Source organism: Tupaia chinensis, unplaced genomic scaffold, assembly GCF_000334495.1.
Source record: "Tupaia chinensis unplaced genomic scaffold, TupChi_1.0 Scaffold000007_1, whole genome shotgun sequence".
In the NCBI taxonomy this organism is placed as follows: domain Eukaryota; kingdom Metazoa; phylum Chordata; class Mammalia; order Scandentia; family Tupaiidae; genus Tupaia; species Tupaia belangeri.
The window spans coordinates 281,442-308,626 of record NW_006159436.1 but is presented as its reverse complement, the minus strand read 5'-3'; the positions used below and the strand labels follow the sequence as shown (position 1 = coordinate 308,626).

At 43.6% G+C, this 27,185-nt stretch overlaps 1 protein-coding gene across 8 annotated transcripts in view; it reads left to right on the top strand.

Annotated features, from left to right (window-relative positions):
• The window catches only part of CDC14B (cell division cycle 14B), a gene marked incomplete at its 5' end in the record, with an annotated part of 89,983 nt that overhangs the window by 14,815 nt on the left and 47,983 nt on the right, over positions 1–27,185 (top strand). For all 8 annotated transcript variants that reach the window (XM_014592028.2, XM_027775961.1, XM_027775867.1 and 5 more), the window contains 5 exon segments: positions 10,023–10,099; positions 17,649–17,715; positions 21,418–21,480; positions 25,410–25,497; positions 25,804–26,034. In XM_014592028.2, coding sequence (XP_014447514.1) covers positions 10,023–10,099; positions 17,649–17,715; positions 21,418–21,480; positions 25,410–25,497; positions 25,804–26,034 — 526 coding nt within the window.

Below are 27,185 nucleotides of genomic sequence, written 5' to 3'. Positions count from 1 at the left end.
GTAATAATACTAATTAGGGACCAGTAGATGACATAATGGTTATGTCGCTGGACTCCCATGTAGTCAACCTTGGTGCAAGTCCCAGACCAGGCAGCCTAAAACTCAGGCCAGGCATGTGTGCGTGCGTGCCCAAAATCCAAGAGGAGACTTGGAGGAGAAGGGATTGTAGCGAGGCCATTCCCCTGGAGGTGGGGGGGGATGTGACTTCTCATTTTCTGTCTCTCCAGTGAACACACACGCCCTTTGGCAAAAAATCGCTTTAAAAATTAAATTAAATAAATAATTATTTAAGAAAAGGGGAACTTAGGATTTTTTTTCTTACCCTTTGTGTCAGAGATATGGAAGTGATTTTATCTTTATGTTAATTTATCATATGAGGTTTTTTTTCTCAGAATTATTTTACTTTATTTATTTTAATTTGTTCAGAGGGACAGAGAGAGAGAGAGAGAGAAAGAAAGCTACCAGGTCTGGGACTCAAACCATGGTCAGTCATGTGGGAATCCAATGCCCTTAACCACCACACCACCTGCCGGCCCCAAAGGTTTTTTTTATATAGTCTTTCCCTTACTCACTTTTTTTATTCAGCGTAGAATGTGTAAGCTTATCCCCACGTTGCATTGATTTGTGAATGTGCTATGTTAATCTGAAGAGTTTTTGTTTTGTTTTTGTTTTTTTTTTAAAGACCTATCAGTTTTTTGGCACAGGAAAGACTATCATATGGCTGACATGTGAAAATAGCACAAGAATTTTTAAATGCTGGAAACATTGTGACATTTCTCCATGAAGAATATTTGGAAATAGTTTACTGCTTTCTTAGGCTTGCCACATTTATTGTTAAAATTTAAATGCCCTTGCATTTGATGGTTCGCATAATGTTTGAGTTCTTATTTTTTATTGAAAAATGTTTTCTTGGGAACCAGCAGTTAGCGTAATGGCTATGTCGCTGGACTCCCACGTAGTCGACTGTGGTTCACGTCCTGGACCCAGTGGGTTAAAACTCACGCTGGGCGCGTGTGCGTGCGTGCCCAAGATCTCGAGAGGAGAATGGAGGAGTGACCATCCCCCTGGGGGGGTGATTTCTTGCTTTCTGTCTATGTCTCTCTCTGTCTTTCTGGCGAGTGCACGCGCCCTATAGTGAAAAACCTCTCCCCCCCAAAAAATGTTTTCTTTAGAGAGAGAAAGCACCCCTCAGTGGGATGTGGTCATTACAACAATTCCTTTTCCTCCATTCCTCCATCCCATCAGGATGTTGAGCAGAGATACGCGCATGCCCAGCATGATTTTCAAGCCAGGGTTGGGATCAAACTGTGGTCAGCCGTGTGGGATCCAGTTGCCCTGCACTTAACCACTGTGCTAGGGTTGGCTCAGTATTCGTTTCTGAATGTACCAAAGGCTAATAAGTACACACGCAGAGCTTAAAATATGTGTAAGCACAGAAGGCCAGCTGGTGGCAGATAAATGGGGACATCTGGGTCCCACACGGCCGAGTGTGTGGGCTGAGTCCTGAACCCGGAGGCTTGGAAATCGTGCTGGGCGCATGTGTTTGTGTGCCCCAAATCCTGAGGGGAAATGGAGAAGGGACTGAGACATGGCCGTATCCCCTGGGGGGTGATTTCTCACTTACCCTCCCTCCCTTTCTCTCTCTGACAAGCACATTGCCCTATGCCTTCCCCCCTAAAAAAAAAGAATTAAGAGACACATCTGTAATCGGGAGTTTATTGAGGCCTGGGTTGTCAGAATTGAAACAATAAATGAACTCTTCAAATGCCTATTCATCCATCCATCCCTAATTAAGAACTTCTTAGGCTTTGAAACTTCAGTAGGTAATGCTGGGTCAGAAGTTCTCACGAGCACTAGGGCTTACAGACAGCGATTTATTTTTTTGAGAGAGATTTTTGCTATGGGATGGATACATGCACTTGTCGGAGAGACACAGGCAGAAAGCGAGAAATCACCCTCCTCCCCAGGGGACATGGCCATATCCGCAGTCCCTTCTCCACTCTCCTCTTGGGATTTTAGGCACACACACACACACACACACACACACACACACACACACGTGCGTGAGTTACAACTCTGTGTGTCTGAGACTCAACCTGCAGTGACTATGTGGGAGTCCAGTGGCGTAGCCATTGTGCCATCTGCTGGTCCCCAGTGATTTTTTTTTTTTTTTTTAATGTGGGTGGTGGTGGTGTAATGGTTAAGATACTATTCTACCAAAAAGGAGAAAATAAAAACAAAAAACAACCTTGTATTATGACTTTGGGAAACTACTGAATTTCCAAATTTTTTTTTTACTGCAATGTTTTATTCTGTGAAATTGCTGTTTGTGCCTTAGAGAGATTCTTGATCCTAGACAAAAACAACAAGGTTTTAGCACCTCTCTGCCCTGGTCACATTATGTTTTTCTTTATCCGCTTTTCCTTACACATTTCCTGTAGGAGCGGATTTTTTAAAAGTCCATGAAAATGGAATTAAAGTATGAGTTTATTTCCATGTTAAATTAACTTTGAAATCCATACTTTTTTCTTTCTTTCTTTCTTTTTTTTTTTTTTTGAGAGGTTTTTGCTATAGGGCGCATGTGCCCGCCAGAAAGAGACAGAAAGCAAGAAATCACTCCCCCAGGGGGGATGGCCACGCCGCAATTCTCCTCTCGGGATCTTGGGCACACACGCACACGCCCCTGGCATGAGTTTAAGCCACTGGGTCTGGCCGGACTTGAACCGCGGTCGACTACGTGGGAATCCAGTGACATAGACATTACATCAACTGCTGGTCCCAATATCTAATTTTTTTAATAGTCATTTTCCGTGAACTTTTTGGAAACTTCTCATGTGTATTATCTATTGCTCCCTAACAAATTACCCCAAAACTTAGTGGCTGAAAACCATAGAAAACATGATCTTCAGCAGCTTCTGGGGGCAGTGTAACGTGTACTGGTCTGGTTCTGGGCCTTCTGTGGGCTGGAGCCATCTGGATGGTCCTGTTCAAGGTGGCAGCACACATTACAGGGTGGTCCGCCAGCTGGTCGGAGACCTCAGTCTCTCACTGCACGGGCTGCTGGAAGATCCTCCCAAGATTCTAGCTTGCTTTCCCCAGCCTGAGGGCTCTTCAGAGAAAGCAAAGTAGAAGCCACAGCATCTTGTGTGACCTGACCTCAGAAGTCACAGTCCTTGCTGCGTGTTATGTCCTGCTGTCTACTCAGGAACACCCTGTGCGTTGTGGGAGGGACTGCACGGGACTGGAAATACCAGTGGATGAGAATTTGGGGGCCTGTCTTGGATGATGGTGTTGCAGCTTTTTTTTTTTTTTTTAAAGTTTAGTGTATTTACTTAATGAGAAGAGAGAAAGGGACATGGCACCCCTACTAGGGTCTCGACACCACTGTCCACACCCAGCTGCAGGCAGCCCTGGATCGGGGCACGTGTGTGCTCGGGGAGTTCTCTGGGTAGGAACCCAGAACTCCTGAGGGTCGTCCTTCGAGGGCATGCACGTTGTGTTCCACCACTGCGTGGGACACCACAGTGGCCCTGCCAGGCCCCTGACAGCTGTTCTGTTTCTCTCTTGGTTATCAGTTGTCGCCTGTTTTCAGATAGCACTGTGGAATTAGAAGGGGCATTCTGTAGACAGAGTGGCTCAGGAAATAGACCAAAAGAATGTGAGACTCGCCTACTGTCCAGATGCCGGGAGCGCAGTATAAATCGTAACATCACATCGATTGAGGGTTTCCTGAGCTGAGAATTTGACTTAACGTATTCATAGGAGCCATTTAAAGGATTCATCTTATCATTTCATTTGGGATGGCCTTTGGAATCAGATGAGTAAGTGTAAAAGCAAAAATTCGAGGTCACTAGGAAATAGTTCTTCGATAGTTATATAAATAGATGTATTCTGAATCTGTAAATTGCTTTCATTTTTTAAAATCTCGTTGTGCCTTATATTATCTGTTTATGCACATTCCCCAACTGAATTTTAAAATTACATGTTTTTTAAAGTTCACCACTAGGAATTTAGACTCTTGTCCCCCACAGGAAAATATGCTACATTGTTCTTGTTTGCTTTGAATTGAACTTGTGTTCCAGCGCTAACCCACAGTCATTTAATATAGAAGAGGCTTTTTTTTTTTTTTTTTTGTATGTTAGAAGGAAGTAATATCATTGCAATTTTAGTAATTAAAGAAACCAAAGAACTATAATCTTGGGTAGGAAGAATTAAATTAGTGCTTAAGGCAAAATTTCTGTAATTTGAGAGGTGCTAGGGATTTAGGGAATCTTTTTATTTTTTAAAGAATTACCCATTTACTCAGTTTTATTTGTTATTATCATGTTTTGTGTTTCTTTTTGCTTTTGCTTTTTTTGGGGGGAGGTTTTTGCTATAAGGCATGTGCGCTCGCCAGAAAGACAGTGAGAGACAGAGAGATAGTGAGAAGTCACCCCCCAGGGGGGATGGCCACGCCGCAATCCCTTCTCTTTTCTCCTCTCGGGATCTTGGGCCCGCATGCACATGAGGTCAGCATGAGTTTAAGCCACCGCATCATTGGGACTTGAACCACAGTTGACTACATGGGAGTCCAGCATCATAGCCATTATACTAACTGCTGGTCCCTATTTATTTATTTTTTTTTAATCTGACCTGAGAGAGAGAAAGAAAGAATGGGAAAGCGAGAAAGCAAGCCACCAGGTCTGGGACCTGAACTGCAGTCGACCATGTGGGAGTCCAACTCCTTACCACCATACCATCTGCCAGCCCTGCAATTTAGGGAAATTTTGAAAAAGATCTTTGGGTTTCATTAGTTTAGTCAAACTGTGTATATATGCATACATACAAATGAATCAAACACCGTTCTCACCCTCATTGGCATCCAGATGTTTTTAATTTAGTTTTGCTTTCTGGTTTAGGTTGTTTCTGTATGTGTATGTATATGTGTGTGTGTGTGTGTTTCATTGTTTTCATTTTTGTTTGTTTCATTTTTTTGGAGGGGATCTGCTAGGAAGTCCTAAAGTAAAATAGGGAAAAGAGTTTATCAAAGTTATCTGCTAAGTCTCAGGAGAGTGGGGAGACATTGGAAATTCGAAGGGAATGAGAGAATTTGGAAAAACAGCCCGGATCTTTAAAAATCATTTTTTGTGAAATACTAGTTGTACTCTTCTTCCAAATGGTAGTAAAATCGAAAGTTAATTGATAGATTGTCTACATGGGGATGTACAGGGCTGATCAGCCAAAGCGGTGAAGAACCGTGCTCTGGGAGGCTGGAGACATCCCAAATACACCAGCACATGGTTGCCCATGATCTGGGACTGGCTGAAGGGTGAAAGCAGACTGTGGCATCAGGACTCTCTTGGGGGTGCTGTCTTTTCCTCTGACTCATGGAAATAAAGAAATGTTTTCTTTTTTTAGAGAGATTTTTGCTGTGGGCGCATGTGCTTGCCAGAGAGACAGAAGTAAGAAATCACCCCCTGGGGGGATGGCCACACCACAGTCCCTTCTCCTCCATTCTCCTTGAAATTTTGAGCACAGACGCACATACGCCTTGTGTGAGTCCAAGCCGCCAGGTCCGGGACTCAAACCGTGGTCTACTGCATGGGAGTCCAGCAACATAACCATTACACACCATCTGGTGATCTCCTCTCTATATATTTATAATTCAGATATTATAACGTTTGAATCAAGACTTAAATGAAATAATAAGACATGGGTTCTTTACTTCAAAGTAATATCATTGCAATTTTAGTAATTAAAGAAACCAAAGAACTATAATCTTGGGTAGGAAGAATTAAATTAGTGCTTAAGGCAAAATTTCTGTAATTTGAGAGGTGCTAGGGATTTAGGGAATCTTTTTATTTTTTAAAGAATTACCCATTTACTCAGTTTTATTTGTTATTATCATGTTTTGTGTTTCTTTTTGCTTTTGCTTTTTTTGGGGGGAGGTTTTTGCTATAAGGCATGTGCGCTCGCCAGAAAGACAGTGAGAGACAGAGAGATAGTGAGAAGTCACCCCCCAGGGGGGATGGCCACGCCGCAATCCCTTCTCTTTTCTCCTCTCGGGATCTTGGGCCCGCATGCACATGAGGTCAGCATGAGTTTAAGCCACCGCATCATTGGGACTTGAACCACAGTTGACTACATGGGAGTCCAGCATCATAGCCATTATACTAACTGCTGGTCCCTATTTTTTTTTTTTTTTTTAATCTGACCTGAGAGAGAGAAAGAAAGAATGGGAAAGCGAGAAAGCAAGCCACCAGGTCTGGGACCTGAACTGCAGTCGACCATGTGGGAGTCCAACTCCTTACCACCATACCATCTGCCAGCCCTGCAATTTAGGGAAATTTTGAAAAAGATCTTTGGGTTTCATTAGTTTAGTCAAACTGTGTATATATGCATACATACAAATGAATCAAACACCGTTCTCACCCTCATTGGCATCCAGATGTTTTTAATTTAGTTTTGCTTTCTGGTTTAGGTTGTTTCTGTATGTGTATGTATATGTGTGTGTGTGTGTGTTTCATTGTTTTCATTTTTGTTTGTTTCATTTTTTTGGAGGGGATCTGCTAGGAAGTCCTAAAGTAAAATAGGGAAAAGAGTTTATCAAAGTTATCTGCTAAGTCTCAGGAGAGTGGGGAGACATTGGAAATTCGAAGGGAATGAGAGAATTTGGAAAAACAGCCCGGATCTTTAAAAATCATTTTTTGTGAAATACTAGTTGTACTCTTCTTCCAAATGGTAGTAAAATCGAAAGTTAATTGATAGATTGTCTACATGGGGATGTACAGGGCTGATCAGCCAAAGCGGTGAAGAACCGTGCTCTGGGAGGCTGGAGACATCCCAAATACACCAGCACATGGTTGCCCATGATCTGGGACTGGCTGAAGGGTGAAAGCAGACTGTGGCATCAGGACTCTCTTGGGGGTGCTGTCTTTTCCTCTGACTCATGGAAATAAAGAAATGTTTTCTTTTTTTAGAGAGATTTTTGCTGTGGGCGCATGTGCTTGCCAGAGAGACAGAAGTAAGAAATCACCCCCTGGGGGGATGGCCACACCACAGTCCCTTCTCCTCCATTCTCCTTGAAATTTTGAGCACAGACGCACATACGCCTTGTGTGAGTCCAAGCCGCCAGGTCCGGGACTCAAACCGTGGTCTACTGCATGGGAGTCCAGCAACATAACCATTACACACCATCTGGTGATCTCCTCTCTATATATTTATAATTCAGATATTATAACGTTTGAATCAAGACTTAAATGAAATAATAAGACATGGGTTCTTTACTTCAGAATGTTTATAATTGGATTGAGGAAAATGTTCCACATATATTGGCTTGTCAGAAAAGTCATGACACATTTTTGCATAGAAAAATACATCATGACTTTTACAATGATCCAATAGAATGTTAAGTAATGGAGATAAAAATTTAGTAATTAATTTTTTTAGTGATGTTTCTTTTCCAGATTTCTTTTGTTTTCTTTTTGGAGAGGTTTTCGCTATAGGGCACGTGCGCTTGCCAGATAGACAGAGAGAGACATAGAGACAGAAAGCGAGAAATCACCCCCTGGGGGGATGGTCATGCCGCAAACCCTTCTCCTCCATTCTCCTCTCGGGATCTTGGGCATGCATGCACACGTGCCCGGCGTGAGTTTTAAGCCACCGGGTCTGGGACGCGAACCACGGTCAACTACGTGGGAGTCCAGCAACATAGCCATTACGCCAATTGCTGGTTCCCTCCAGATTTTTTTTTTAATAAGAAAAAGATTTTTGCCGGAACCAGCGGTTGGCATAATAGCTATGTTGCTGGACTCCCACGTAGTCAACCGCGACTTGAGTCCCGGACCCGGTGGCTTAAACTCACGCCGAGTGCGTGTGCGTGCGTGCCCAAGATCTCGAGAGGAGAATGGAGGAGAAGGGATTGTGGCATGGCCATCCCCCCTGGGGGTTGATTTCTCGCTTTCTGTCTCTCTGTCTTTCTGGCGAGAGCACACACCCTATAGCAAAAACCTCTCCAAAAATAAAAAAATTTTAAAAAAATAAAAAAGATTTTTGCTATAGGCCATGCGCACTCATGGAGAGACAGAGACAGTGAGACAAAAAGTGAGAAATCACCCTCCTGGGGGATGGTCACACTGCAATCCCTTCTCCTCTGTTCTGTTGGGATTTTGGACACACACATACACAAGCCCGGTGTGAGTTTTAAGCCACTGGGTCCGGGACTCAAACCATGGTCGACCATGTCAGAGTCCAGCAACATAACCATCATGACATCTTCTGGTCCCAGTTTTTATTTAACCCATGAGTGAGAGAGACAGGCATCCCAGTAGGATCTCGATGCTATGCTCCACCCCAGCCTCAGTCAACGCCGGATCATAGACGTACACACATGCCCCGTGTATTAGACCTCTGACCATGAACCTGGAACTTTCCCACGTGGATCAGATGTCACAGAGCAGTGTGTTACTATTAAGCCACCTCCCAACCTTTGGTTTCTCCCTCTCTTCTTTTCTTTATTTTTTTACTATGGGATGGATGTGCTTGATGGAGAGAGAGAGAGGGAGAGGAAAAGTGAGTGAAGCACCCCCAGGGGAATTGGCCATGCTACAGTCCTCCTCTAAGGAGTTTGCGCACACATGCACACTTGGCGTGTTTCTCAAGCCACCAGGTCAGAGACTTGAACCGCACAGTTGGCCATGTAGAGTCCAGTTATCTTAACCACCAAACCACCAGTTGCCCCCGCACACACATTTTTTTTAAGAGATTTTTGCTATAGGCCATATGTAAGAGACAGAGACAGAAGGAGAGAAACGCCCCTTGAGGCGGGGCTGGCCATGCTGCAATCCCTTTCCTCCACTCCCCTCTCAGGATTTTGGGCACACACGAACACGCACCCAGTTTTGAGTTTTAAGCCACCAGGTCTAGGTCTTGAACTGCCATTGACTACGTGGGAGTCCAGTGGTGTATCCCTTAAGCCATCTGCTGGTCCCCCAATTTGTTTTTTACTAGTAACATTTAAAATCTATTTTCTCAAAATGTGCTTTAGAATTTAATCTAATTTTGATAATAGTACGTATGCCGAATGGAATGTTTCCTGCCTCCGTATATGCGTTGGAGGTGCCCTGTGGGATGTTTCTGGGTTGAAGAAAGGCTTGTGCCTTCAGATACAATGAGAGTCACAAAGGCCCAGGCAGACTTAATGAGGGAGGGGAGAGTGAGTGAGTCAGAGATGCTGGTAAAATTCTTCAACTCTGAGTTTCTAAAACAGATTACTTGTAGGAAGGAAGAGAGGAAGAAGAGAGAATTAGACTTGTAAACTTATGGAACACTAGAAATGAGAAGACTTTGGGACAATATCTACAGACTGTTGAGAGAAAAATACCGCAGACCCAAAATCTTAATGCATTGTCAAATAACAATGCCGACGTAGGGAAGAGAAGAAGTTTTTGGAAATGCAGCCAGTACCAGTGTGGACCCCAAATACTAAAGAATATTCTTAGAGTATTCTACCCAGTGAAAATTGAAGCATAACATAGCATAGAAGAAGCAAATGCAACCAGGACGCATGTGCAGTTTTACAGGAAACCTTGCCATGTTATAAGCTCTTAAACCTAAAGAGAGGGAGCTAATCAAAATATGTATGCTGCTCTCTGGTCTCTTTCCACCTCACCTGAGTCCTCCCGCCAGCTCTGTCCCCCATGTGCTGCTTTATTGTCATCTCAGTGGATTTTCAGGAAGGAGGGGAGGTAGTCACTTGAGCTCAGTCTGACATCTTGATTTAGAAAATCTGTTTTGAACCACAGAAGTTGATGAAAAGGTGTCCGTCTGGGCTCATGTTGCACGCCACAGAAACTAGCTGTAGCGGATTTAAACCCAAGAGGAACTCACTGGCCCGACCCTGGTGGCTCATCACACCGCTGGGGGATGCTGGAGAGCCCAGCTCCATTGACTGGTTAGAAGGGGTACAGAATTTACCTCACAGTGACAGTACTTGTATCTTCATTTAGAAGTAAATTGCCTTTTTATCCTTTTTTCAAATGTAGGTTATATATTTGGGGAGAACTCCAGAAGAAGCATATAGAATATTAATCTACGGAGATACATCCTATATTCCATTCAGGTAAATATAAGCGCAATGCGGTAGATGGATTTAATCAGATACACCTTTGCCGGAAGAATCTTGGCAATCGCTTCTGAGTAAAGAAAACCTGGTAAATGGTGATTATTATTATTATTATTTTTATTTTTATTTTTTTTAGAGTGGGTGCAAGTAACATCATTGATCTAGGTTTCTCAACAGTGATGCTATGACAGATGTTCGGAACGTTCATGGAAGATGTGTGTTATGAAAAAGGGTACAGGGCCCATTAGGTGGCATGGTCCTTAAGTTGGCTGGATCCCACATGGCCCACAAGATGGCCTGGTGGTTTAGTAGACTCGATCCCACATGGCCCACTAGGTGGCGGGGTGGTGAAGTGGACTGGATCCCACATGACCAGCTGTGTAGTTTGAATCTCAGACCCAGTGGCTTGAAAAACACAAGACAGGTGTGCGTGCATCCCCGAAATCTTGAGAGGAAAGTGTGGAGACGGGAGGTGATGCGGCCATACCCTCTTGGGGTGATTTCTTGCTTTCCCTCTCTTTGTCCCTCTTCAGCAAGCACATGTGCAAATTAACAAACAACAAAAAAAATGCATGTATTTCAAAATGTTTTGCACCAAAGTAATCTAGTATTTTAATTCCATTTTCCATGAATGTGTAAAGCCCTTCCCCCCATATTGACACATGGGGGGGGCTTGTGCTCTGTGGTGTGTTTGGCAGCATCCCTGGCCTTTGGCTACTTGGTGCCAGTAACATCCCCCCCTTTACTCCCATTGTCAAAACTCAGAATGTCTCCTGACCTTGCCAGGTGTCCCTACAAGTGGGGTGTGGGCTGGAGTAGCAGAATCTCCCCTGGCTGAGAACTAGTGTGATCGGGTGAGAATCCTGGAGGTAAGGTCCTCAAAGCTCCGACAGAGGAATTTAATTCCTGAGGACTTAAGACATCAGTTTTCCCAATATCTGCGACAAAAACTAACCCCTTTTGACTAGGGACACAGCCAACAGAGATAGTGTGACTGAGGCTGCTAATGCAGTCCCCAGTACCGGAAAAACCAGGTGAGCAGCTGTGGAGAGGTGGCAGCTAGTGATGTCTTCACATAAATGGGTGATGTTGTCATCTTATACTTACCATGTGAACGTGTTGAAGATACTATGGAAAAAAAGTGTTTTTTTCTTTCCTTTATATTAAGTTCTAAAAGTTTCTTTTTGTTTGTTAGAATGGTAGAAAATATAAAATACATTGTACTTTGATCCACAAATTAATCGCTTGGTTTAGGATTATTAGTAAAACCTCAAATGCTTGATTTGGAAAGATTGGTTTTGTCTTTGAAAACATAAGATTCTCAAGGGCCAACAGGTGGCGTGGTGTTTAAGACACTAGACTCCTACATGACTGACTGCGGTTTGAGTCCCGGACCTGGTGGCTTTCTCTCCCCAAATCCCTTGGACATGTGCCCTAAAGCAAACTTAAATATAGTAATAATAATAAATCATTTTTTAAAATAAGGTTATAAGCTGCTCCCATGGGCAGCATCTCTTCAGATAACTTCTTAGGGTCTTTCATGAACTTACCCCATGAAGTAGAGTTTTTTTAGGGTAATCTGAAGAGTTTGGCGATGATAATTGGTTAAAGATTGAATGTTAGTGCTTTAGCAAATTAGAATTGGTTTAGCCAAGTGTCACCCTTTCGTGCTGGCCCATGGGTCATCTTCAGTGCTCCGTTACCTGGGGTGGGCTGGAAGCCAGAGCGTTCACCTTCCTCTCAGCCTGTGACGTAATGGCAGCCGTACACTTCCTCCCGCAGAAATGCCCGCGCTTGTGTCGCTGGGTCACAGGCACATTGCTCGTCTCTTGACACGCAGCAGTAATTTTATCCTACAGAACTCTTCTTCATCATGGCAACCCTGTATAACGCCACCCTTACCGTTTACAGCTGAAGGTCTTAGAGTAGGAACTAGCTCGCACATTTCAGTAAGCCACGTGAGGGTCCATGGAATGTTATAGATGTAAAAAAAAAAAAAAAGGTTTTCAGTTCATTTCAATACAGGTGCCAAAGCTGAATGAAGGCTGCTTACCGCCGTCCCTGTGTTTGAAAGTGCCCAAGTTTCCTACTGAAACATTGGGCTAGTTACTTCTGGTCCTGAGACCATCAACCAGTAATTCCCTAAAAAACGGGATTTAGCTATGAGCGGTTCGGATTTGTGGAATTTGAGTCTCTTTTGTCATAGGTGCCAGATAATTGGGTTTATTGAAGGCAGCGTTTCTCACAGTGCAGCCTGTGAGCTCGTACCAGTCTGTGAGGAGTGAAACACAGACATCGAGAATTTTAGAGACAATTGCAGTAATTTAATAGAATCATTTTATATCTGTGGACTCAAATTATAATAATTGGGGAATTGCTGTGTGGTTTTTTTTTTTGTTTTGTTTTGTTTTTCTGTTTTTCTAGTAACGAGAAGGGATAAGTAAGATTATGGTATTTTTGTGGGTATGTAATTTCATAGTACTATTGAATTCTTGTATTTCATATATATTGTATTGTACAAAAGCATTAGCCTAGGACCAGCTGATGGCAGGGTGGTTAAAAGTGACTCGATCCCACATGACTGATTAGGGATTCAAGTTCCAGATCCCACTGCTTGAAAAACACACTGGGCATCTATGCATGCCCAAAGTCCTGAAAGGAGAAAAGGAGAAGGGATTGTGGTATGGCCATCCCCCATAGGAGTTGCTTTTTCACTTTCTCCTCACTCCCACTCCCTGCCTCTGGCAAACATATAAACATACGTACCTTCAGCATACTGGTTACATTGCTGGACTCCCATGTAGTCGGCCAAGGTTCAAGTTCCAGACCTGGTGGCCTAAAACTCACACCAGGCACATGTGCCTTCGTGCCCACAATCCTGAGTAGAGGCTGGAAGAGAAGGGATTCTGGCGTGGCCTTTACCCCTACAGGGGTGGATGATTTCTCACTTCTGTCTCAGGCAAACACTTGCACCCTATAGCAAAACTCTCAAAAAAAAAAAAAAAATCCCTTTACTGATTCTTACCCTGTGTCTTATGACTAGAATCCACCCAGCCAGATATAAAATAAAGCCTCCCTGAATAAAATGAGACAACCTTTCACATTCCTTCAATACCAAGAAGATTTTCAGATTCGAGTATTCACGGGGATCTGTTTGCTCATTATGACTCTACAAACAAGCTTAGGATACTTTACAAGGCAGAATCATATTAAAATGGAATAATGCTTTAAATTCCTTTTTGCTTTGAAAACAGTACGGTCAGACACTCTTCCTGAAGAATTGGGTACATCCTAACTATTATTCATAAATATTCATATTGTTAAAAAAAATGTTTGAAAAAAAGTTTTCCAAGTTTGTTAAGTAGACATAGTAGCAATGTTTTTTCCCCCTGGAAAAAGGCTTATATCCAGTTTCAGAGCTGTTGATTGTTGTCAGACAGATGGGGTTGACTCGACTCTGCTACTGATGTCTGGTCTTTGACAGACTTGAGCCTTGGCCTCCTGGTCTGTTACAGGATGGTTATAAAAACTACTTAAAAGAGTTGGGAGGATCTCAGAGACATTGTATAGCACCACGTGGCATAGTGTTAACATTTATTGAGTGCTTATCTTCCCTTTTAAAGTTATGTTAACTTAGAGAAGATTTTTAAAAAACACTGATCTTGGCTATGTTGCTGGACTCCCACGTAGTCGACTGCAGTTCGAGTCCTGGATCCGGTGGCTTGAAACTCACGCCGGGCGCATGTGCGTGCGTGCCCAAGATCCCAATAGGAGAATGGAGGAGAAGGGATTGTGGCGTGGTCATCCCCCCTGGGGGGTGATTTCTTGCTTTCTGTCTGTCTGGCGAGCACACAAGCCCTGTGGCGAAAACCTCTCCAAAAACCGTGGGGCGAAAACCTCCCCAAAAAAAAAAAAAAAAACCCTGATCTTAGGGGGACCAGCAGATAGAGTAATGGCTATGTCACTGGACCCCCATGTCATCAACTGTGGTTTGAGTCCCGGATCCGGTGGCCTGGACTCATACCAGGCATGTGTGCATGTGTGCCCAAGATCCCAAAAAGAGAATGGAGGAGAAGGGATTGCAGCGTGGCCATCCCCCATGGGGCTTGAGTTCTTGTTTCTGTCTCTCTGTCTCGCAAGCGCACACACCCTATAGCAAAAACCTCTCAAAAACAAACAAACAAACAAAAAAGACACTGATCTTAGGACCAGCAGGTGGCATAGTGGTTATGTTACTAGATTCCACATATTTGACTGTGGTTTGAGTCCCAGACCTGGTGGCTTAGAACTCACTCCTGGCATGCTTGTGTGCATGCCTAAGATTCTGAGAGAAGAATGGTGGAGAAGAGATTGTTGAGTGGCCATCCCCCTGGGGGGGGTGATTTCTCAATTCCTGTCTCTCTGTCTCACGTGCAAGCTCACATGCCCTATAGCAAAAATCTGTCTCTTGAAAAAATAAAAACACACGGACTTTAAATGTATAGCACAGTGAAGTTTTATGTACATGGATGTAACTGCCACATCGTTCCACCACGTCCTCTGCTGGCCCCACTAGCTCCTTGTACCACCATCAATTAATTTCACTTGTCTCCCTCTTTTTTTTTTAAATAATTATTTTTTATTTATCATTCTCATTGTTTTTTAATTTGCTACAGGGCATTTGCATTCACCAGAGAGAGACGGAAGAAAGGGAAAGTGAGAAAGCAAGCTGCAAGGTCCAGGACTCAAACCCTGGTTGGCCATGTGGGCCTCTAGCGCCTTAACCACTAAGCTACCTGCTGGCTCCTCTCATTTTTTGTTTGTTTGTTTTTAGCTCTAGTATCGGGTATTGTTTTGCAGTTTGAAAGTAGTAGCCCCTTGGGACCAGCAGATGGAGTAACGGTTATGTTGCTGGACTCCCACGTAGTTAACTATGGTTCAAGTTCCAGATCCGTTCATCGGCTTAAAATTCATGCCAGGAGCATGTGCATATGTTCCCAAAATCCTGAGAGGAGACGAGAAGGGATTCTAGTGCAGCCTTCCTCTGGGGTGGGGGTGATTTCTCACTTTGGTCTCTGGCAAACACTCGCACCCTATAGCAAAACTCTCTCTCTCGGAAAAAAAAAAAAAATTAGTAACCTTTTATTGATTTTTATCTGTTTTTTCAAGTTTGTTAAGTAGACATAGTGGCAGTGCCCTCCCCCACCCCCCGGAAAAAGGCTTATCTCCAGATTCAGAGCTGCTACTGGGGCTACGTGAGAATCCTGGCTGCTTGGGTAGGGAGAAGTAGATATGTATGTCTTTAAAGTCAGAGGTCTTCATGAGAAAAGCATGAATGGGTACAGAAAGATTCTGGTTGTGGATCTAGCTCACGTGACGTATGTGGCAGGACTGAGCTGAGCCCAGAGCAAAGCTTGTCACCGTCCCTGACTACAGCGGGGCGTGGCCCAGGGTAGAGTCTCAGAAACATGGGATGGAAGAAGTGTATCAAATGTCAGACAGACAGCCTGGATCAGCATGTCTTTCACCTGATCAGAGAAGAATTATCACTAGGCTGAGAAGAATGCGAGCTAACTGAGGAGACATGGTTAAAATAATCGGGATGATGGGACCAGCAGTTAACGTAATGGCTATGTCACTGGACTCCCATGTAGGTCGACTGCGGTTTGAGTCCCGGACCTGGTAGGTTAAAACTCACGCCAGGCGCGTGTGCATGTGTGCCCAAGATCCCGAGAGGAGAATGGAGAAGAAGGGATTGCGGCGTGGCCATCCCCCCTGGGGGGTGATTTCTCGCTTTCTGTCTCTCTCTGTCTGTCTGGTGAGCGCACACACCCTATAGCAAAAACCTATAAATAAATAAATAAATAAAAATAATCGGCATGCTTTGAGAGTTCATCTTATTTCCAACAATGATTAGAACTCGGTAGGTTAAGCTACTTGGTTTTCCTGCTTTAGCTTTTCTACCTAAAAAGTTTTCTTATCTCATGAAAAACCCATTTCTACAAAACAAGTATTTGCATTAGTTCTGTAGATCAGTATTTTATGAACTTGAATGAGCATCTAGTCACCTGGGTGGGCTGGTAAAGCGCAAATGACCAGGCCCCACCCCTGGAGCTTTAGACTCAGAAGGTGTGGGCTGGTGCCTCTTTCTCCCCCTCTTCCTTCCTTCCTTTCTTTTTTCCCTCAGTTTTGCTTAAGGCTTCTCTCTGAGGAGAGAAGAAGAAGACAGTGGGAAATCACACACACACACACACACACACACACACACACACACACACCCGGGGAGGAGATGGCCACACCACAGTCCTTCCTCCTCCATTCTCCTCTCAGGTCTTGAGCACTCCGGCATACACGCCTGGCATGTCTGTTCAAGTCTCAAGCTGCTGGGTCTGGGACTTGAACCGCAGTCAGTCATGGGGGATCCAGTAGTGTCACCTCCACGCCACCTGCTGATCCCCGTAGTTAATTCTTATCTTGCCTAATTCAAAAAGTTTCCATTTTGTAGTGGCTCAAGGTAGCCGAAAGGAGAAGCAAGTAAGGGTTAGGGAGTGTTATTTTTTCTGGACAGTGTCACCTGATATCCAGAGAGTTACGATTGCTGACGTGTCTGACACAGTGTTTGGGCGAAGCTGTTGTTTAAGCACTTTCAAGCAGAGTGACGGTCCTGAAGGTAGCTGGTGCCTTAGTTCCTGAAGTTCTTTTGGCTCTGTTGTCCCTCAGGAATCAGAAAAATGTTACTCAGCTAAATTGCTGAAAGCCCTCGGGACCAGCGAATAGTGTAATGGTTAACGGCGCTGGATTCCCATGTAGTTGACCATGGTTCGAGTCCTGACCTGGTGGCTTAACACTCATGCTGGGTGTGTGTGTGCACACACCCGAGATCCCAAGAGGGATTGTGGTGTGCCTATCCCTACTGGGTTGTGATTTGGTTTCTGTCTGTCTGTCTCTCTCCAGGGAGCGCACATATCCTATAGCAAACAAACAAACAAAAACTCTCTTTAAAAAACAACAACAACAAAAAGCAAACGTTGCTGAAAGGCCTAACATAATGATAGTAATAAAATGCTTGCACCTGCTTTTTCAAATACTACTGTGGTTTCTCAATGTATTTTTTCCTACTTGGTGGAGACTGTGTGTACATATACACAAATACACATAGACATACACATGGAATCAAAATCCTGTAACAGTTTCACAGTATTTTCCAACTTAAAGAATTGAAATGCCTTTCCTTTTGCAGGGAGACGTGTTATCCTTTAGCTATAGTCAGTAAGGAGCTCAGCTGTCAAAGTCAAAAATGATCCAGAGAGAGCATTTAAAATTTAGGAAGTGGTCAGAGTTGATCCAGGCCCATAAACAACACCTACTGGAATAGGTAGACATTGCAGAGAATTTATGATAGACTTATTAATCCTTGATTTTAAAGGAAAAGGCAAGAATATTTTTTGCGAAAATACCTATTTTTTCTGAGTATATGCCTGATTTTAAATTCGAGTCCGCTTCATCTTGAGGTAAGTGTATGACAAACTAAACACACTGAGCTATTTCAATATTTTTGGAATTTCAGAGATGCTGCTTATGGAAGCTGCAATTTCTACATTACCCTTCTCGACTGTTTTCATGCAGTGAAGAAGGTAAGTCAGAGTGGCCTTGACGGATGCACCCAGTGTTGGGTTGGAGAACTAATGCGCAATCCAAGGAAGACTGGGTCTTCTTCCCCAAAGATCTAGTTAGAATGTCTTCTAAAATGTATGCGATGTCAGAGCTGTTCCCTTTCTCAGCTAACATTACTGTGACCCTAAACCAGGAAACTGTGTTCTGAATTGGAGCGCTTGTCGGTGCAAGTGCTGCAGGCCTGTAGTCCCAGCTACTAGGGAAGCTGAGACAGGATGGCGAGCTCGACGCTGACCTGGGCAGCCCTGCAAGACCTTGTCTCTTACGAAGCGTCAGGGGAAGGCTGCCACAGGGCACACATTGCTGGCTGAGACCACAGGGAACGTCCAGATTTATATCCCGGTCAAGCCTAATGGCAGGTTGTAATGGGACGCACCTTGGGCCTAGCACATTGAGAGTCTGAGGCAGCAGGAGCGCAAGCTGCGGCCTGGCCTGAGCGACAGTGAGACCCTGTCTGAACAAGAGCCAGGGGTGGTGGTGCGTAGCCGTAGTCCCAGCTGAGAGTCCTTGCCGCGCTAGGCAATGAGGCAGGAGGATCTCAGCGCTGACAGTGAGTCCAAACCAAGCCCAGGGCAGTGACATAGTTACACAGTTAGGCTCTGGATCCTGGACTGGTTGTGAGTGTGTGGTGACTTCAAAACGAGTAGTAAATAGATCACCGGTTGCCACGTTCCCTTTGCTTTATGTATCTCTGGGTCAGATTCTCCTCAGTCACGTTTACCACAGACATCTCTAACACAGGAGCCGTCCGACTCAGGGTTTATTTCTTCAGGCGTTCAGTTTCTAGTTCAGCAGACGAGTTTGAGCCCGTTAGAAGGTTTCTGTAAAACCACGTGGGTCACTGCCTTGTCAAAACCATTTTCAAATAGCTGCCTTGTTATAAGCAGGCCTGCTGTCTTGACTCCAGGGGACCGTGCATCGCACACATCACTGACGAATGGGGTTGTACAGTGCCCCAGGCCTGGCTCTAACACTTCCTCCACAGGTAGATTTTCTTCAGGTCAGGGCAGCACGAGAAACCAGAATTATAAATTAGAAGCCCATGGATAAATAAGCCTTCATTGACATTTCAGGTTTCCCATGATTGTGTTTAGGGAAGGGAATGGAACTCAGGTTTACTTTCTTATGTAATGAAACATGGTTGCTGTCTGAGAATCTTGACAGAAGTTTTGTGTCTTAAAATGAGAGGACTAACTATGTAAATTCAGACTTAATTAATTATTAGGATACTCTTTTTTTTCCTGTGCCAGGCAATGAGGCTTGGGAACGGAATTAGTCTGGATTTGAGTCCTGTGACCCGTGGGGCCTGGAGCTGTTTGAGGCAATTACACAGGCTCTGAGGGTCCTTCAGGCCTCAGCGTAGGTAGGCCCCGAGATCAGGACAGCAAAGGACAACAGGTGTAAGTGACCTTTTCCCTCCTGCCAGAGGGCCCTGAGAAGGCTGTTGTAGGCACGCTCACCTTTTAAGAAGAAACGCTTCAACGACCAGGGAAATGATCTACCCTAACATTTGCATAGCAGTTTCTGTTGTTATTTATTGGGTTAGATTTTTAATCTGGTATTAACACCTAGCTATGATGCTAGGTCAGAGATTGCTTTTTTCACATATATGAAGGGTCTTCAGAAAGTTCATGGAAATACATATTATGAGAAAATAGACATGGATTTCAAACATTTTTTGCATCAAAACGAACTCTTAATTTCATTTTTCTATGAACATAGTGTATTTGGCTTCATTCAAGGGTCTAAAAGCTTCTGGTTTTCAATTTGAAATTTTTATTTGCGTTTGAATGTCATTGCATTTATAAAACCTCAGTGCATCACTTTAGTGCTGTCTGTGTCGAATAGGGTCATCTTAGTAAGTCAAAGGAAAATAAAAATTGCCTAAAAATTAGGTTTTATTGAATCATTCTGTTAGGAGCATTTCTACTCCAAAAATAATGTTGACCATTTTGATTTCAAGGAAATAAAACTTATCATGAATTTGGTCTTGGAGTTAGTACTTACATAACAATATTTATAAAATGGGGACTATTTTGTTGATATTTTAGCCACCATTTTTGTTGGTTTTAGTTTTTGCTGTGGGGGCACTTGTGCTCCCTTACAGAGACGAAGTGTGAAATCACCGCCCTAGGGGATGGCCACGCTGCAGTTCTTTTTCTACTACATTCTCTCGTAATTTTGGGCATGCACACACATGTGCCCGGCGTGATTTTTAAGCCACCAGGCCTGGGACTCAGGCTGTGTAGTTGGCCATGTGGGAGTCCAGTGCCTTACCCCCCACGCCACCTGCCGGCCGTTAGTCACCATCCTTTGCATGTCTATGTTAGTAGTTTAAACTTTGCAAACTACATTTATAAAAGACCCCCTCCTGACTCAAGCACATCTTCTTGGTAAAGAATCCTTGCTTCTGTCCTGTCTGACTCAGGGATCGGTAGGCAGGGAGAAGGCTTTTCAGTGTTGCCACATGTCAGTTCATCGTTGTCCAGAAAGTAGATGTTGTGCCCACAGCAACTCAGGATAAGGCTGCACGTAGGACAGAAATTTCTTGTTTTGTTTTTCCTTATGTAAAAAAGAATTTTTTCATCAAGGTCTTAAAATTTTGTGTTGATGTCGGGGCCATCTTTTAGTATAAGGAACATTGATCTCTTGAGTCAGGATGGTTCAGAAGCATTCATAAGTGGAGATATTTATGAAGCGTGTGAGCTCTGTTTGGGCTAAACTAGTTCTTGTGGTTTTTTTTCTTCGTTATTTATTTAGAGTCAGTTGGGGTTGTACATTAGAATTGAGTTTGAACTTCTGAATCTTCAACCCTGGGTGGTGTTGATGTAGTAAGTTAGTGGGATTACTCTGAAGGCATGATGTTTAATTATGCTGGGCTGGATGATTGAGGAATGAAAGTTTAAAAATCAGTCTTGGGGAACCAGCAGATGGTGTGATGGTTATGTTGCTGGACTCCCACATAGGTGACTGTGGTTCGAGGCCTGGACCTAGCAAGTTGAAGCTCATGCTGGGTGTGTGAGCATGTGTGTTCAAAATCTCAGGAGAAGGCATTGCAGCATGGCCATCCCCCTGCAGTTGGGGGTGGGGTGATTTCTCGCTTTCTGTCTCTCTGGCACGCACATGTGCCCTATGACAAAAATATCTCTCAAATAAATAAATAAATCAGTCTTGGACCAGCAGGTGGTACAGTGGTTAAGGTGGCTGAATCCTACATGGCTGACTGAGCAGTTTGATAACCTGGACCTGGAGACTTGAAAAACATGCTAGGCATATGTGTGCATGCCCAGGATCCCAAAGGAGAATCGGAGGAGGAGGGATTGCAGTGTGACGGTTTCCCATGAGGAATGCTTTCTCACTTTCCCTCTCTTTCTCTGTGTCCCCAGCAAGCTCACGGACCCTATAGCAAATTAAAAAAAAAAAAAATGACAATCCTATAACTGTTCTTAAAACTGATTTTCGGATAATGGTGTCAATCTTAGAACTGTTCTTAAAACTGATTTTCGGATAATGGAAGCGTTTCAGAGACACAGCACACTTTGAAACTATTCCATGGAAAGTAATCTAAGTATAATGCTTTTACGGGGCACCTTCTATTTATTATTAGGAAGTTATTTCCTTATTTACATCTTTGTTTTTAAAAGCTTTCTTTTGGATTTTAGGCAATGCAGTATGGCTTCCTTAATTTCAACTCATTTAACCTTGATGAATATGAACACTATGAAGTAAGTCTTTAAGGATGATTTTTAACATCTCCCCCCATGCTATCTTGAGGTATAATTAACAAAAAATTGTGTGCAAATTAACATTGTGATATGCGTTTGTTTTATGAAATTAACTCCACTTTCCAGCTAATCCGCATACTGTCTTGCATGTATGTATATGGTGAGAACACGGAAGGTCTACTCTCAGCAGATTGCAAGTCGTAATATAGACGCACGCTCTTTAGGGCTCCTCTTATAACTGAACGTTCGTACCCTTGGACCAAAGTCTCCCCATTCCTCCCCACCCCGTTTGTAATTCTTCTATTCGTGTGTTTTACATACAGAAGTAATACTCTTAGTTTGTTTTTTCAAATGAAAAATTTGAAAGCCTTCATCTGCTCACCCCCATTTCTCCTGCCCAGTTTTTAGTGGTGATCAAACGACCTTCGATGGATGGTTCCAGAGTATATGGGCTTGCCCCTGTGTTGTTCATACTGTTAAATATTTTTGGGTATTGAGGACTTTCATGCAGTGATTGGGAAAATACTTGGGCAAGCCATAATAGGGAGTGATGACAATGCATGGTCACTGTAGAGCTGGTTGTCTCTGGGAAAGGGCGTTGCTTTTATCACAGTCTTTTTCTTTGTGTGAAGCTGGGACATTTCTGGCTGCAAGTTACAGAAAAGTAAGCACAGATGGCTTGAATTAAAAGGACAGTCTATTGGATCACATAAATTACAAGTCCACAAGCAGATGTGGCTTTGAGCATGCCCCCCTATTCAGGGGCTCACGTAGAAATTGGACTGAAGCTCATTTTGCTCTCTGGCCAGCCCTGCTGGGCTGATCGGGATGGCTCCCAGCAGCTTTGATCTTCCTGTTGGTCAAACTCATCAGAAAACAGTACTTTGGCCATAGCAGGAGGCCCACAGAGGCCGCATTGACCTGACCTAGACCGTGTACCTGTCCCCGAGCCAGCCTGTGTTCTGTGGCAGGGGAGAGGGATGTGGAATTCTCTGGCTCATTTAACTCTCTGGCCATCCCAGGAGCTGAGGTATCTGGGTCAGCCCAATCAAACCATCTATACCCCCAAATAAAATGTTTTAAAGAATTATTTATTTAATTTTATTATCATTTTTAAATTTGGCCAGAGAGACAGAGAGAGAGAGTGAGAGAAAGTAAGAAAGCAAGCCACCAGATTCAGGACTCAAACCATGGTTGGCTATGTGAAAGTTGGTGCCTTAACCACCACGCCACCTGCTGGACCCCCCACAAAAATTTTAAACAGGTAAAGCACTAGTCTCCCACAGAGTCGACCACAGTTTGAATCCTGGGTGGGCAGCTTGAAAATCATGCTGGACACTTAAGCACATGTGCCCAAAATCCTGAGAGGAAAAGAGAAGGGACTGTGGCGTGGCCGATCCCACTGGAGGGTGATTTCTCCTTTTCTCCCTCTGTCCCTCTCCAGTGAGTGCATGTGCCCTGTGGCAAAAACCTCGAATGAATGAATGAATGGATGGATGGATGGATGGATGGATGGTGGGCCACATGGAGCCCTGACATACAAAACCATGGTGTCTCCTACATTTCTTAATGTAACTGTTTTTTAAGTATGCAATTTGATTCTGCAGCTCCTCCTCCGTAGATTGTAAGTCAGAGGCCATCTCTGCCAGAGGCCATTTTCAAAAAGCCAGGATAGAACTTGTCTTTTATCTGCGTTAGTTATCTTGAGCACTTTTCTCTGATAGCGGAGGGCTCATTCCTCATGCCATAAGATCTTGAAGGCTCAGATAAGTAATTTTTTCACAATCAGTTTCTAAAATAACAGCTATTTTAAACTTGTAAGTATAACCGAGCCATTTCACTAATGAATTGGGGCAAGAACGGCGAGGAGTGTTTCTGGGAGGTACCAGAAACCTGAAAGCATGTGGGAGGCGTCACTAGGGCAGCCCTGTCTTCACTTGTCTGTCATAGCAAGCCAGTTCTAAAATACAGTGTATATTTACCTTCTTAAACAGTTGAATGTCACCAAATTTTTTACACTTTTTTGTGTGCTTTGTTCTTGTAAAGTTAAACATGTAAAATAAAGTATGTTTTCTCTAGTTAGGTAACAAGCCTACTAAAAATGCCAGTTGGCGGTGTTCGCTCCCTCACTGTAACACAGTGGTCCCTGTAACTAAATGTTTTTGTCAGCGATGAGACTGCACTGAGACTCAGGGAGCCGCAGACCACGGAGTAGGTAACCAGCTTAGAGACCTGTCTTGTGTGGTCTGTGCGTTGCATTTCAGCATCAGAGCTTGGTGTCTTCCTTCAGTCCGGGATGCCCAAATTTTCTGTTTCAACTTCTCTGGGTTCAGGATGGATCCTAACAGTCTATGATGCCAGCAATTCAGTGAAATGAAGTTCTTGCCAATATCAAATGAAGAGTTTCTTACTGAAAACTCCAGATGTCTGGTTTCGTGTCAAAATCAGAACATCGGGCAACATTTATCCTCATTCCTGATCAGACATTTTATGAGTAGAACCTGCGCTCACCAGGGCCCATGCTCATGATCATTAAGTCAAGCAGACGGGTTTGGAGTTGCTTGCCTGGCCCCCGGTGGCTGTCCACGAAACTCAGTTTGGGAACCAGCAGGTGCATGGTAGTTAAGGCGCTGGACTCCCACATGGTCGACTGCAGTTTGAGTCCCAGGCCCTGTGGCTTTAAAATAACCCTGTGCACATGTATATGTGTGCCAAAATTTCCTAGAGGAAAATGGAGAAGGAACTGTGGCATGGCCATACCCCCAGGGGGGTGATTTCTCACTTTTCCTTTCTGTCTCTGTCTCCAGTGAGTATATGCCCTGTGGCAAATACCTAAAAATGAAAAAGAAAAAGAAAAAAAAAGAAACTAGGGATCAGCAGATGGCGTAGCAGTTACATTGCTGGACTTCCACATGGCCAACCCCGGTTCGAATCCCGGATTGGTGGCTTGGGAATCATGCCAGGTGTATGTGCATGTTCGCCCAAGATCCTGGGAGGAGAATGGAGGAGATCGCACCGTAGGGGGTGATTTCTCACTTTCCCTCTCACTGTGTCTGTCTCTGCAGCGGTCCACGTTCCCTAAAGCAAAAGCTTCTATGTAAAAACCTCAGCTCCCACTCATCTTTAGGTACACAGGTAAATGCCTCCATTGCAGAGCTACTTTACGTCCTTTTTGTTTATCACTAAATCTCTCCTTTCCACCAAATATCTCCTTCTTGCTTAAAAGTCTGTCATCCATCTCATTAGGAAAAAGGTTTCTGTTGTCGTTAAATTAGACTTCCATTCATATTAGGATGATCTCAAGGGTAACTCAATCCAAAGCACTTAAGTAATAATATGTTTTATGTAACTTAGATTCATTTTTCATAAAGACAGATTGTGATCTCCATATAGTTAGAATTTTGAAATTCCTGTTACTGCAATTTTTTTTATTGACCCTCTGTAGTTAGGAAAATGGTAGAAAGGTCTGTCTCTATGAGTAGGTAAGTAAGTACTGGCAATCCAGGAACCTAAGTGGTTTTTATCTCCTCTGTGTGAGGAGTCGCAGTGGTCATACTGGAAATCAGTCATTCGGGTACACAGGTAAGTGTCCAGAGCCCTCATACTGGGAGGCTTTGCTCTCTTCACTCAGGTCAGATCGCCAGGCGCTCAGTGTGTGTTGGATGGCAGCAGTGCGCTTTCCAAGGGCTAACAGCCTACCACGGAAACACAGTTAACAGGAGGTGATTAGGACCGGAGAAGGGAGCCTGCTCTTCCCTGGGACTACTCATAGCACAGGGCCAATTTCAGATTCCCGGTCTAACGGACTTTTGTAAAAGCTTGTATGTGAAAGCAAAAGGATTCTAAGTCCTTCAGAGACTCAGGATCGAGAAGGGAAGTGGGGAGGGAGCTAAGTCTGAAAATGAATTGTGCTGGTCTTCCCTTTGCAGAAAGCAGAAAATGGAGATTTAAATTGGATAATACCAGACCGATTTATTGCCTTCTGTGGGCCTCATTCAAGATCCAGACTTGAAAGTGGTATGTGAAACTATGGGACCAGCATAGCATTGTTATGGAAAGTATCTATCCTGTATTTTCTTTTGCAAGAGGCCAAGAGTTAAACTAAGCTCGACTAAGTCTTAACTTTTAGCATACTTGGTCATTTCAGTGTGTCATTCTGCTTGGATTTTAACTTTTTTTTTTTTAATTTTGTTTTTTACAGTTAATAATCAAATCGATATTCAGTCCCCAGCCCAGATACTGTTTCCACTCAATTACAGGTGAAACTGTTGTCCATTGTTTTCTGTCTGCAGTTTACAAGATGCGCTGCATTTCTTTATGTAGGTTACCACCAACATTCTCCCGAGACTTACATTCCGTATTTTAAGAGTCACAACGTCACTACCATTATTCGTCTGAATAAAAGGATGTATGATGCAAAACGCTTTACGGATGCTGGTTTCGATCACCACGATCTTTTCTTTGCGGATGGCAGCACCCCTACTGATGCCATTGTCAAAGAATTTCTGGATATTTGTGAAAATGCTGAGGGTGCCATTGCAGTTCATTGTAAAGGTATGTTTCTAGGGTTGGTTAAGAAATGGTATACATACGGAACCAGCAGTTGGTGTAATGGCTATGTCACTGGACTCCCATGTAGTCAGCTGTGGTTCGAGTCCTAGACCTGGTGGCTTAAACTCAATGCCGGGCGTGTGTGCGTGCATGCCCAAGATCCCAGGAGGAGAATGGAGGAGAAGAGATTGCAATGTGGCCATGCCCCTGGGGGGTGATCTCTTGCTTTTTGTCTCTCAGTCTCTCTCTTTGTTTTCCAGCCAAGCGCATGTGCCCTATAGTAAAAAACCTCTCAAAAAAAAAAAAAGAAATGTTATACATATAGATGTGTGTTAGAAACCCACTGTGTCACTGAGATTATATGTCACGATAACATGAAACAAGCTTTTTTTTTTTTTTAAGGATTATTTCATTTTAGTTATCATTATTAGTATTTTTAAAATTTGCTACAGGGCATGTGCTCACCAGAGAGAGAAGAAAAGTGAGAAAGCAAGCCACCAGGTCCAAGACTTAAACTGGGGTCAGCCATGTGAAAGTCCAGTGCTGTAACCAACATGCCACCTACTGGCCCCAAAACTAGCTTTATTTTTAAAAAAAAAGCTTTTACAACTAATTTTATATTAAAAATGTAGGAGATTAAGTTGTTTTCATTTTCATACAAAGGCTTACTACTATGTTGAAATGTATTCAACTACCTAATAGACCTACTGAGTGCCTAGTGTGTAGTAAGTTCTAGGGTACAGCAATCAGTAGGGCAGGCTAGGAGCTTTACTTTATGGAGACTGTGTTCTAACTAGTTCCTGTGCATTCAGCAGCTAGAACTGTGCCTGGCACTTACTAAATATTTCTTTCTCTTTGTTTCTTTTCTTTTTTTTTTTTAAGTTGTTGTTATAGGGCGTGTGTTCTTGCGCAAGGGTGGGGGGAGTGGGAAATCACTCCCCAGAGGAGATGATCACATTGCAGTCCCCTCTCCTCCAGGATCCTGGGTGTGCATGTACAAAGTATCTAGCATGACCTTTAAGCTACCAGTCCAGGATCTGAACTGCAGAGTCAGACATGTGCAATCCAGTTGCCTTAACTTCCATGCCATCTGTGGTCCCGGTAAATAATTGCTTGGATGAATGACTGTGTAGTAATACATTGTATGACTGTAG